The sequence below is a fragment of the Argentina silus genome (assembly GCF_951799395.1).
Source record: "Argentina silus genome assembly, chromosome: 3".
NCBI classification, from domain to species: domain Eukaryota; kingdom Metazoa; phylum Chordata; class Actinopteri; order Argentiniformes; family Argentinidae; genus Argentina; species Argentina silus.
In genome coordinates this window covers 20,409,366-20,420,771 of record NC_139657.1, presented here as the reverse complement: position 1 = coordinate 20,420,771, position 11,406 = coordinate 20,409,366, and the positions used below count along the sequence as shown (strand labels likewise).

The 11,406-nt window shown below is 39.7% G+C and overlaps 2 protein-coding genes across 2 annotated transcripts; both read left to right on the top strand.

Annotated features, from left to right (window-relative positions):
- The first annotated feature begins 1,198 nt into the window (after positions 1-1,198).
- LOC310801715 (interleukin-17 receptor A) lies at positions 1,199-3,802 on the top strand. Its single transcript, XM_083665804.1, has 2 exons — positions 1,199-1,323; positions 1,501-3,802. The coding sequence occupies exons 1-2, from the start codon at positions 1,200-1,202 to the stop codon at positions 2,799-2,801; spliced, it is 1,425 nt and encodes a 474-aa protein (XP_083521930.1). The 5' UTR covers position 1,199; the 3' UTR covers positions 2,802-3,802.
- A 248-nt stretch (positions 3,803-4,050) lies between these two features.
- LOC310802214 (uncharacterized protein) lies at positions 4,051-11,236 on the top strand (the record flags this gene model as incomplete). The annotated part of the gene is made up of 18 exons (XM_083666506.1): positions 4,051-4,146; positions 4,451-4,590; positions 4,883-5,057; positions 5,202-5,313; positions 5,384-5,490; positions 5,677-5,803; positions 5,905-6,025; positions 6,244-6,329; positions 6,572-6,711; positions 6,860-6,919; positions 7,011-7,074; positions 7,191-7,285; positions 7,412-7,540; positions 7,698-7,812; positions 8,698-8,835; positions 9,088-9,254; positions 9,687-9,769; positions 11,041-11,236. 18 exons carry the CDS (start codon positions 4,051-4,053, stop codon positions 11,234-11,236), a joined length of 2,151 nt encoding a protein of 716 aa, XP_083522632.1.
- Between the last annotated feature and the right edge of the window lie 170 nt (positions 11,237-11,406).

Below are 11,406 nucleotides of genomic sequence, written 5' to 3'. Positions count from 1 at the left end.
GCATGCAGTTTGCTAAACGTAGCTTAATAGCAAAAATTAAGTAATTTCAGTTGCATCAGTTGAAAAGTTGAAAAGTGATCATGTTTATTTTCTCAAAATGCATTTGCATTGACTGCGATTGACCTGGATGTTATCATCATCAGGATGTGAGGATCGAACGATTCAAGATGCCAAAGTGTGTGTGGAGAATGGTAAGGCTTACAAAAAGTCGGTTAACAGTTCATAGGGGAAGTGATTCAGGGCGTATCTGTATGAATAATGAATTGAGCTGTATGAACAATGTTATATCATTCCAGGCAGTCTTTGGGATCCTCACATGACCTGGGTTATGTCAGTTGATGAGGGAGATAAATTGATGATTGCAGTGGGTTTTGATACAGGGGAGTTCTCTGAGCAGTACCTGGTTTCCATCCAGAGCCCTGTGTTTCATTCACAGAATGTCTTGAAGGTAGGTGTCACCTAAAAAGCATACTGTGTTATTACTATCAATAATAAAAAAAGGTGTTCCTTTTTTATTATATTTCCTTGGACTTAGAGATTTAGTTTTCTGCATGTCTTCATACATGCACTTTAGATAGACTGTAAAGTAAACATACTATACTGTAAGATTGCTGACTGCATGGTGACATGAATACCTGGTGTAATCACACTTTTACTTCTCAGAAGAATAGGACATCATTGAATGTGACTTTTGAGTTGGACATTTTGCAGCTGTCTCAATGTATCAATGTATCATTAGAGGTGAGTTTCATCAGTGTGCTATGAAAACCACTAGATTTCCATATTAAATATTTGCTCTCTGGAAATGTATCTAATAACATGACAAACAAGAGAAAGAGGGTGAGGGTCATCTGAGGGTGTCCAGGAAGTAGAGTAGTCTAGGCAAATTAATGCATGTACTATATGACTAATCTCAGATATGTTTTTCCCCAAAGATTCAGCCTTTTTTCATAGGGTGCAAGAACGATTGTTTTCATTACAAGGAGAGCTTTAATTATTGCTCGAGTGAGTATTATGTACAGTATCATCTAAATATGTGTAAAGAATAGAATACAAAGAGATTAAACATTAACACTGCCATGAAATGGCTTGTTGAAAGATCAGTTTAATTACCTTTTCTTCAAACCTCGTACTATTATTATAAATTATGTATGTTGCTTTCACATTATCATTCACCTTTGCCTGTGTTTAATGAGTCCATGGCATATTTCATTTCAGACAATCCAAACACTCATGGAAGAGTTTTGACAATAAAGGCAATATTGGGGCTGGTTGTACTTGGTGGTTTCCTAGCTTTTTTGCTGCACAAAGCACCCCATAAAGGTGTGTGTTAACTGCAGAATAATGTAAAAAAAAATATATATATATATATATATATGCTTGGCTAAAGAGATTACAAAACACTTCCTCCACGCCTCATCATGACACATATTATACTCATACAGTATGTGACATTTTTCAGTTACTACATTCAATTTAACTCTTCTGTCTCCCTTCTAGATCCCACAAACAATTTCTCTAATGTTCCCAAAGTCAAATTGGAGGGTGCTCAAGTTAAGGAGAGAAAAAAAGTTCTCATCATCTACTCTCAGGACCATCCTCTGTACAGAGACATCGTGCTCAAGCTCTGTGCCTTCCTGATGGCTAAATGTGGTACCGAGGTTATTCTGGATTTGCTAGACTGGGCCCGGCTGGGTGTAGTGGGCAGTGTTCAGTGGCTGGACTGGCAGAGAGAGCAGATTGATAGATCCTCTGACAAGATATTAATTCTGTGCTCGCTGGGGGTGCGGGCCAAATGGAGAGCCATGTGTGGCGGAGAGCGGGTCACCCTGAGAGAGGACGTCTGCTCACCCATGGGGGACATGCTCACCCCAGCCCTCAGCCTCATGGTCCCCCACTTTGTGCGCTCGGTGTCTTTCCAGAAGTACATGCTGGGGTACTTTGAGGATGTGTGTTCTGAGGAGGACGTTCCCTCGCCGTTCAACATCACAGTGAAATATAAGCTGATGAAGGACTTCGAGGAGCTCTTTTTTCGGATCCTGGACCAGGAGAAGCATGAACCAGGCAGGGTGAACCACATTGAAGGCATTGGAGTGGATGAGTATTTTCATTGTCCTTCAGGGAGAGCCCTGAGGGACGCCATCGAGGCTTTCCATGCTTATCAGCTGGAGAATCCAGAATGGTTTGAAAATGAACTAGTGGAGGACTCAGAGGGAGAGGTGGAAGAACCCTCCATGGAGGTTCATGTTATGGGAGAAACTGCAGAGAACACCATTCCTCAGTGTGTACCAGAGAGCATAGACGGACCTCCTACACTCATCAATGACGTCACACTGGAGAGTGATCACATTGTCTACTCCGCAACCCTTCACACGGCAGATAGACGGCAGATAGATAAAGGCCCCACCTTAAATGAATCCCATGCCCTCATTCTTGTTGAGCACACACAGGGTCATGTTTCTCATCCAGCTGGGCAAGATGGATCCTTTGACGTGGGAGGTTGCATCCATCCATTGCGTTTTAAAAACAGTGGAACACATAATCTACAGAACTTCTCAGGATCAACAGAGATATACCAAGAGGAAATCCATGATGGGGCTCCACATTATGAAATGGCTCAATCACAGAACCTACAAACATCTGTGCACTGCTTTCCAACAGGTTTTTGTTGTGATGCACATGTAGCAGAAGAAGGGAAAACTGTAAGGGCCAGATATGAGTTGTGGAGGGAAGAGATCATGGAGTCTGACAGACCAAGGTCACTTCTCTCAAACCCACCTGCAGTACAACACAGCTCATAGAGCCTTAGTGCTCTCATCAGTGTTGGGGAAGCTGCTCTAAAAATGTAACCCTTTCCAGCCTGAGCAAAATATTACATTTCTGATATGACATTCTTATGCAAAATTGTTTGTGGTGTGACATTACATCACATATCTAAACGTTATATATAAAACACAATATGATTGTTTCAACCCAATATCAATAAATTGTCAAAAGCCTTCACATTGAATTAAAAAACCTTCTTAATGGCAATTCTTTATGAGAAACTTTTAAACATTTTTAACAATTTTCTATTCAAGATAGAGGGCTTATATTTAGAAACACATACATTGAATGCATTAAAATTATGTACAGTAAAATTATGAATGAATTACAATACAGGTCCATCAGATAAATTAATCTATAGCCAGGCATACATTCCATATTATTGGAAGATGATATTATCATACAGTCCACAATTCCAATATGGTGATGGTGATAAATAAGCATGCTTTTATTTTTTGGTTTTACTTTTCAAAATGTATGGTATGGTAATGTTATGTCACAATGTTAATTTCCACTTGCGCAAACTCAGTCAGAGTGGAGAATCTATCAGTAAATAAAGGCTATGGTTAAGCAAACAGGGTCAAAGGGTCAAAGGGTCAAAGTTCACTCCTGTGTGCAAAGTTTCATCCATTTGTAAGGCTGGAGAAGGTAAGGACTAAGAGCAGCGTTAGTGGAGACAAGCTTTCTTTGATTGTGAGCAGATCTGAGTTATTGAAATGTGCAATGTCTTGATTGTGCTAACTTAGAGAGCATGCAGAATTGGTATGTCAATTGTTGACTGTTCTCCCAGAATGTTTTATGCTATTGTACAACAGTACTTTATGTTGCCAGAGGCATGTTGCTACTGTATGTATTGTGGTTTAACTGCTGTTCAGCCTGTTAACAGCCTGTTCAGCCATTTCACTTAATACAATGTGAATTGCTGTGATTGCTTTGGAATGAAAGGGTCTGTTAAAGTTACACTGTTAACTGTGATGTCGCGCTACCTTCACTGTGTACTGTTTACTGTATAATGAATGTCTGAAGAATGACTGTCAACAATTAAATCATGGACTTTAAAATGCTATCTTGAGAAGGGTCTTTGATCATCTCTTGAGTGTAATGGGATTAGAAAGAGAATAATAACTTTCATAATGTTGGAAACAGCGCTGGTATTTCAGTAGAGACTTCTGAGGCACCCCAATAGGTTTGTCCCAACTAACTGGAGCATGAAAAAACTATTCAATGGCTGAATTGGATGTGTGCCTTGTAGTGACGGAGTGCTCACTGCAGCTGAGGATCCAAGGCGGAAAGGTCTTGTTTTTCCAACCTGAAATTAAGGTAACTTCCTGTGATTCTGTTTTGATTACATTCTGGTCATTTATATGTACGTATCTATATCTTGGAGTCTGTACTGCATATTTTTCTATCAGTGTTTCCCTAGGAGATTCTGAATTGAGAATGCTGAGAGTTTCTGCACAACTCCTGAGACGTGGCATTTCAACATTTCAGAACAGATTCTGCAAAAATGGTTGTCATCGACTCCTCTATATATACTTACAGAATACCTTGTTGAAAACACAGCTTTAAACAACCCCCACACATAATTTACATTTCTTTCAGCTTTTTTCCTCAGTTATCATAGCCTCAACATTTCTATATTTTCCTAGATGGTCTCTTGATTGTCCACCCATCAGTATCCAAGGCAATAGCAGGAAACAGACCAGTGGTGGCGCTAGAGAGCACCATTATCACCCATGGCATGCCCTATCCACACAACCTGAGGTACTTGAGGCCTGACAAATACAAAGTTTATCACAAGGACGACTGCATCACTGTTTATGACAAACATGTTGGTATTTCAAGTCTTTCTACAAATGTCATATCCTGTCAGTCCACACTGAATTTCAAATCAAACAGAAAAGAGATGTAGGAGATACAGAGTTCCTAATATTATAAAAAGTATTCAGCATGCTGTTCGTCACAATACACTTTCAGCATTTTAGGTTTTATTTCATCCATACTGGTTACCGTTATTCATTTGTCACTTGAACAGCCACTGTTTTGCCTCATGCAGCACAGCTAAAGAGGTGGAGGCCATTGTGAGGGCTGAAGGGGCCATTCCTGCCACTGTTGGAGTGCTTCAAGGGAGAGTTCACGTAGGCTTGTCATCCAAGGAATTAGACTATCTGGCCCGTAGTAAGACCTCACTCAAAGTCTCCAGGCGAGACTTGCCCTATGCCATCAGCAAGGTGAGACATCTGCCAAGGATGGGACACACAACTGAACACAATTCAACTGTAAACTATTGGCATAGTATGGAATGCCAGAGTTTTTGTATGTGTAAATGCATGTCTCCTGTCTATTGTGTGTATGTTTTGTAATTGCTTCTCCAGGGTCTCTGTGGAGGCACTACTGTGTCAGGCACCATGATTGCAGCACACAGGGCTGGCATCCATGTTTTTGTCACTGGGGGCATTGGAGGAGTACACCGAGATGGAGAGAATAGTACGTTTTCCACAAGTGCTCCTATATAATGATGGGTATGTCCAGTATAAAGTAATTGCCATCTTCTCAGGTCTGGATGTCAGTGCAGATCTCACAGAGCTTGGCAGGACTCCCATTGCTGTGGTCTCCGCTGGGGTGAAGTCCATCCTGGACATTGGCCGCACCCTGGAGTTCCTGGTTAGTGGTTCTAAGTGGATTTTTAAATGCACAGATTTTTCTTTTGCTCAATTGGAGTGTGAATATGAGAAAACCCATGTAATTAGTGATCTGTCAAATGCCATATTAGTTGCAAATCAACATACTGTCTACAACATTTCTAGTACCCTCAGATCGCTTAGTAAATAAGCATTTACACTTTTACAGGAAACACAGGGTGTTTGTGTGGCCACCTATGGGACCTCCAGGAATTTCCCCGCGTTCTTCTCTCCACAAAGTGGATTTAGCTCTCCTTACCATGTCTGCAATGCTGCAGAGGCTGCAGACCTAATTGGTAAGAAGACATGGAATAAAGTGAGCCCATACAAGCATTGTTAACTTGCAAGCACTAGGCATGACACACAGCTACAACTTTCCCTCACTTGTGACCTACAGCGGGCACTCTCTCCCTGGGTCTGCAGAGTGGCCTACTGTTGGCAGTGCCAATCCCAGAGGAGCATGCTGCAGCCGGGCAGCAGATAGAGGAGGCTATACATACAGCAGTAGCAGAGGCCAGGTGAGGAAACACTGTACTAGGCCTAGCATGAGAACTTGGTCTTTTTGTCATGGTCTGTGCTGACGGTGTTTTTGTGAACTATTTCCTGCTCTCAAGATAGCAGGGATGTCTGACATCAGAGGAAATGTGTTTGTGGTCACAACTGGCATAGTGAAACTTGCCATTTTCTCATGACACCACAATCACCAGAAGCTTTTTTTCTCCACTGGTTTCCTTAGTGCTAGATGTATCAGAGGAAGAGATGTGACTCCCTTCATTCTTCAAAAGGTCAATGAGCTTACCCAAGGAAAGTCCCTCCAGGCTAGTATCCTTCTAAGACAAGACTGTGAGAAACAATGTTACAGTAGAAGATCATATCAAACTCTCTGAATCAGACAGTGTCATATATGTGTTTCAGAATAACAGAGCAATATGCACAAAGTATGACATGTAACAGAACATTTATTAGAGATGTTCTTTGCGAATGAACTGATATTATATAATCTTCTATTTTTTATGTAACTACATTATATTGCATTTAGGTCCCTTAACCTGTAATGCTCAAAGACATAGCCCTCATACACAACAATGCCAAAGTAGGCAGTCAGATAGCCTGTGTGCTGTCTGAACAAATGAAGAAAAAGAGGACATTTCACACTCCACAAAGTATGAAGAGAGAGAAAGATTCAGACTCTCAGTCAAACATTGTGAGTAATCATATGTTCATAATCAAATGCAGTTCTGTCTTATCATGCACAATATGCCCTAGAAGACCCTAATTTAAATCAACCTAGTTTCACAATAGCCTATGTGGCATGTTGGCTATTGAATTGTAGTGATGCTTTTTTGTCACAGGTTGTTATTGGAGGTGTGAATGTGGATTTTATTGCTAAAGGGAAAACAGAGAAGCTACTGGTACGTTCAAGCTCATCTTAAGGTTAAGCATCTATGTCTTCGTTATTCAGATTATGTCAGTGTGTTCTTATGAATAAAACATATTTTGCAGTTTGGACAGACTAACCCAGGAAGTGTCTGCCAGTCATTTGGTGGTGTGGGAAGAAACATTGCTGGTGAGTTGTTATTTCATAATTTCTGCAAAGCTTCTGCATAGCGAAAAAGTTGTATCAAAATGTTTGATCGAGTGAAAGGTTTCATGTTGAGTCCTCTTGTGATATTTTTACACCAGACTCTCTTAGTCGAATGGGCCAAAGACCCCTTTTCATCTCTGCCATTGGAACTGACTCTCACAGTGATGCTGTCCTTAACTTCTGTAAGCACATGGTATGTGTACGTGTATGTGGGGAATTTATTAGTGGAAACAAATCATAATTGTCACTGAGTGCAAAGCAGAGCCGCTCTCCCATAGTATTTTGGGATGAAAATGTTGCTGCTTTTGGTTTTCCGAAGAATACAAGTGGCGTGGCTAGGCTTCAGGATCAAAGAACTGCTACTTACTGTGCTGTGATCACTGAGAGTGGGGAGTTGAGTCTTGGATTGGGTGACATGGATATCCACCAGCAAATCACAGATCAGTATGTGAGTATTATGGAAGCAGGTACTCAGTCCACATTAATTAGTTAAACTGAGAAGAGTCTGATTATGTTGACATCAGGTCTACAGGTATTTTTCAAAAACAACTGAGAATTCAACAAATAGTACAGAGCAAATAACTGTAGTAAATGTCTTCATACAGGTGTCGAAGTTTGAGGAGCAGCTGTCATCAGCCGCCCTTGTGTGTCTTGATGGCAACATTCCCACTTCCACTATTGACTACGTTTGCTCCATTGCCAAGAAACATGCAGTCCCAGGTGTAGTATGGAGAGCCCACTGCTTTGATATTCATTATCGATAGTGATTATTTACCGTTTTCACCAACAGTACAGTACATGTCTATGTGATGTCACTAACTTGTGTTACATACTATGGGGTTTGTAAAGTTGAACAATACAGTACATTAAATATGTATTTAGTCATTAAATTATAGATTAACTATTTAGATTAAGATTTCAATCAAATATGTATTAACTTCTCCTTTTGACTCAGATTTATCAATTAAATCTGGTAAAAATGTGTAATCCATATGTATATAAAAAAGATATTTCAAAATCTTAAAACATTAAATAATTAAACTTTGTAACCACATTTAGTTTATAAATCAGATTAAGCAGATAATGTTAACATTGTATTCTAATCTTAGATCTGTGTTTCAAAATAATGAAATATTTAACAAAAAATTTAATATTTCAATTATACCTTAATATTTGATTACAAAATATTTAGCAGTATTTGTGTATTGCAAAAATAAATATCTAAGTACATATTATATATTTCATTTTATCTTAAATCTGAATTACAAAGATTTAGCTCATAGACAAAAATCTAAATTAAATCTGAGGATATTAAATTAAATATTTAATTTAAATCTAGATCTGATTTATTATATCACCTGGCAAAGTGTAAATGTTAGATTTTTATTTAAATTCTATATTTCATTTAATTTAATTTCCCCAGATTTAATATTTAATTTAAATATTTGTCTATGAGCTCAATATTTCAATCCAGATTTCAGATTTAAATTAAATGTATAATTTTTTTTAAAGTTTTAAATATTTATTTTGCATTACAGATATAAGATATTAATTAAATATTCATTTTGGAATAAAATATTTAGATATCATTTAAATATGTTTCAGTGTGGTACGAGCCAACTGATTCTGACAAGGCATCGAAGCCTTTTCTGTCAGAAAGCTGGAAGGCCCTGTCCTACACCTCCCCCAACCTGGCAGAACTGTGCACCATGAACAAGACATTGGGCCTCCTGATACCTGCAGGTATAACAGTCAGCAAAACTGTTGCCACTTATAAGATAGTTAGTAGTTAGTTAACCCCACTTTTTGAAAGGCGAGATTCACATAACCCCACCTGATTGGGGAGGTTTATGAATTTGACATAGGCTTTATGAAGGATCATTATAGATCCCATTTGATACAGGATAATGCACACAGCACACAGTTTGAAGTGTTGGTTTGACAGGTTTCGTTTATGATGAGGATGTGGTCTTGACTCTTGTCTTGTGGTGGCAGTGCTACCGAGCTCTGTGGAGGAGGTGCTGAGCTGTGCACTGGCTCTTTCTCGCCCCCTGCTGGAGCATCTGCAATGTGTGGTGGTGACTCTCGGGGCCATGGGGGTGCTGGTGTGTGGGGAGCATGACGCTGGATCAGTCAGTCTGCAGCATAGAAGACAAAAGAGGGTATGGGATACCTCTACGCCAGCAGTTCCCAAACTTGTGTGGTGTCCCTGGTTTTCAAATTGGGATCCCCAGAGAAAATCTAACCTAACCTATTTCATTTTATAAATAAGACACAAGCATTTGTATTTTGTATGAAGACAAACACTGTGTATTGCACATGTAGCCTACAGTATATTGCAGTTTTTTTGGGTTCAAATCCAACCAATTAGAGCATCTTTTAGGCGATCATTAATATTTGTTAATAGCCTGCATTCAAGTTGTTCGGATCACATCAAATTATTGTTGTCAATTTGTATTATGCCAATTTGGGGTCGCAAAACAAGAACGTTTGGGAACCTCTGCTCTAAGCCCTCAGCATGATGTACAAAACATAACAATGAAGTTAGCAATGTATTGTGTGCATATCTTAGAAAGTTGTAAACATTTTTTCAGAAGGGACGACTTTGCGCTGTCCACTACCCTGCTCTGGCCGTGACCGTGGAGGAAACTGTGAATGTTTCAGGAGCAGGAGATAGGTAAATATATTCACTGTAATAGTTGTACATCCTTTCCCTCCCATCATTCACAAACCACTTTTCCCTCCTCCCCATGACAGTTGCCTGTCAATCCTCCATTTTACTGTAATTTTAGGTGTCATTATCAGTTATTGATCGAGGTAATTGCTTCTTTTTTTATAAAGGGTAGCTATCTCCCTATGTCCTCCTAAATAAGTCTTTTAATAAGCCTATTAGTGAGACACTTCCAGTCCGGGACCGCATAAAACAAACCTTCCCGGTATTCAGCTTTTTTTTTTACAATGGTTTTTTTTTTACAATCGTGTTTTTCACGATTCTGATGTCAGTTTCAATGGCATTACTATGAGTGTAGAGAGACTGACTTGGGCTTGGGGGAAATTAACGTTCTAGTTACTTGGCGGTATGTTGGCGGTCTATTTGTAATTTCAAAATTCTAACAATGCTAAAATGTAAAAAATAATAAATAAATAACAGGCAGGATAACAGAGGAGAGAAGGTTTATTAATTTGAGTCTACATCAACACTGTTAGAGCTACTCTATCTACATCAATGCTGTTGGAGCTGCTCTGTGGCTGTTCACCATTGTTCTACTGACCACGAATAGGGGGCCGTTGCCGCACTGGCTTGCATATTCATTACGGCCAAACTATACCAACACCATCACGGCACCGTAACATCTCCGTACTGTGAGTAGCAGTTTAACAACTCACAGTGATCTATGAGACATGCTAGATTGCCTGCAAAAGCAACACGTCTGCGAAGCGAGGCTCACTTGAAGCAACGTATTTAAATGTTCATAAATTCACAAATAATCTTAATCATCCTAATACTAAGTAGGAGAATTGCAAAAATCGCCCTGCACGTATTGAAATGCTCGGTATCGCATTTTAGGCTTGTATTAAAAAAAGAAAAACAGTCAAGACTTGACACAATTGTTGATGTCATGCAAACATAAAAAAAAGTGTAAATTGCAGATAGCTGTTGAGGTTTCAAGAATATAGCTCCCATTATGAAGTGTAGCCGAAATTATTTTCAGGCATTGAGCCTACGCTCTCGTTTTCGGTGTTGGTGTAGTTTCAGCATTAGAGTGTAGACTTACCTGGAAAATTCTGATTAAAGGTGTACGACGTGCGCACAACCATTTTCACCCCTTTGGAGGGGGTCTTTAATATTCTACTCCCTCCATCCATTCATCATTTTGTCAGCCATTCCTCTTGTCGTCGTCCCTCACACGCACACACACTCAGCACTCATCCCTGCTTTCTCTTCAGTCTTGCAGGTGGGATCATGGCAGGGATCTTTCAGGGGCGAGATACACACAGCTGTGTTCGGATGGGGCTCCTAGCAGCACGCTTATCATTGGCCTCCCCACACCCCATCGCCCCTACTCTTACCGCGGACTCTGTTGACCCAAATAAGGTTCACCCCCAACCCTGGCTCCTACCCACCTTACTGTGGATGGAGTGACAGGGTTCATTACCTTATTAGAGTTTAAGAATGGCCATCAAAATAACTTAAAAAAAATAAATAAAAATTGTTTAACCAACCACTGATACATTTTGGTCAGCTTTGTGTTTGACTGCAGGGTGTAAACTTGTGTGTTATGTAAAGGGGTTGATATTTGATAATTGATTAAC

What these genes read in the sequence shown, in the direction of transcription:
- LOC310801715 (XM_083665804.1), top strand. Translation starts at nt 1,200, where the DNA reads ATGGCATATTTCATTTCAGACAATCCAAACACTCATGGAAGAGTTTTG. An exon ending in GCACAAAGCACCCCATAAAG is followed by an intron (nt 1,324 to 1,500) that starts GTGTGTGTTAAC and finishes TCTCCCTTCTAG; the next exon opens with ATCCCACAAACAATTTCTCT.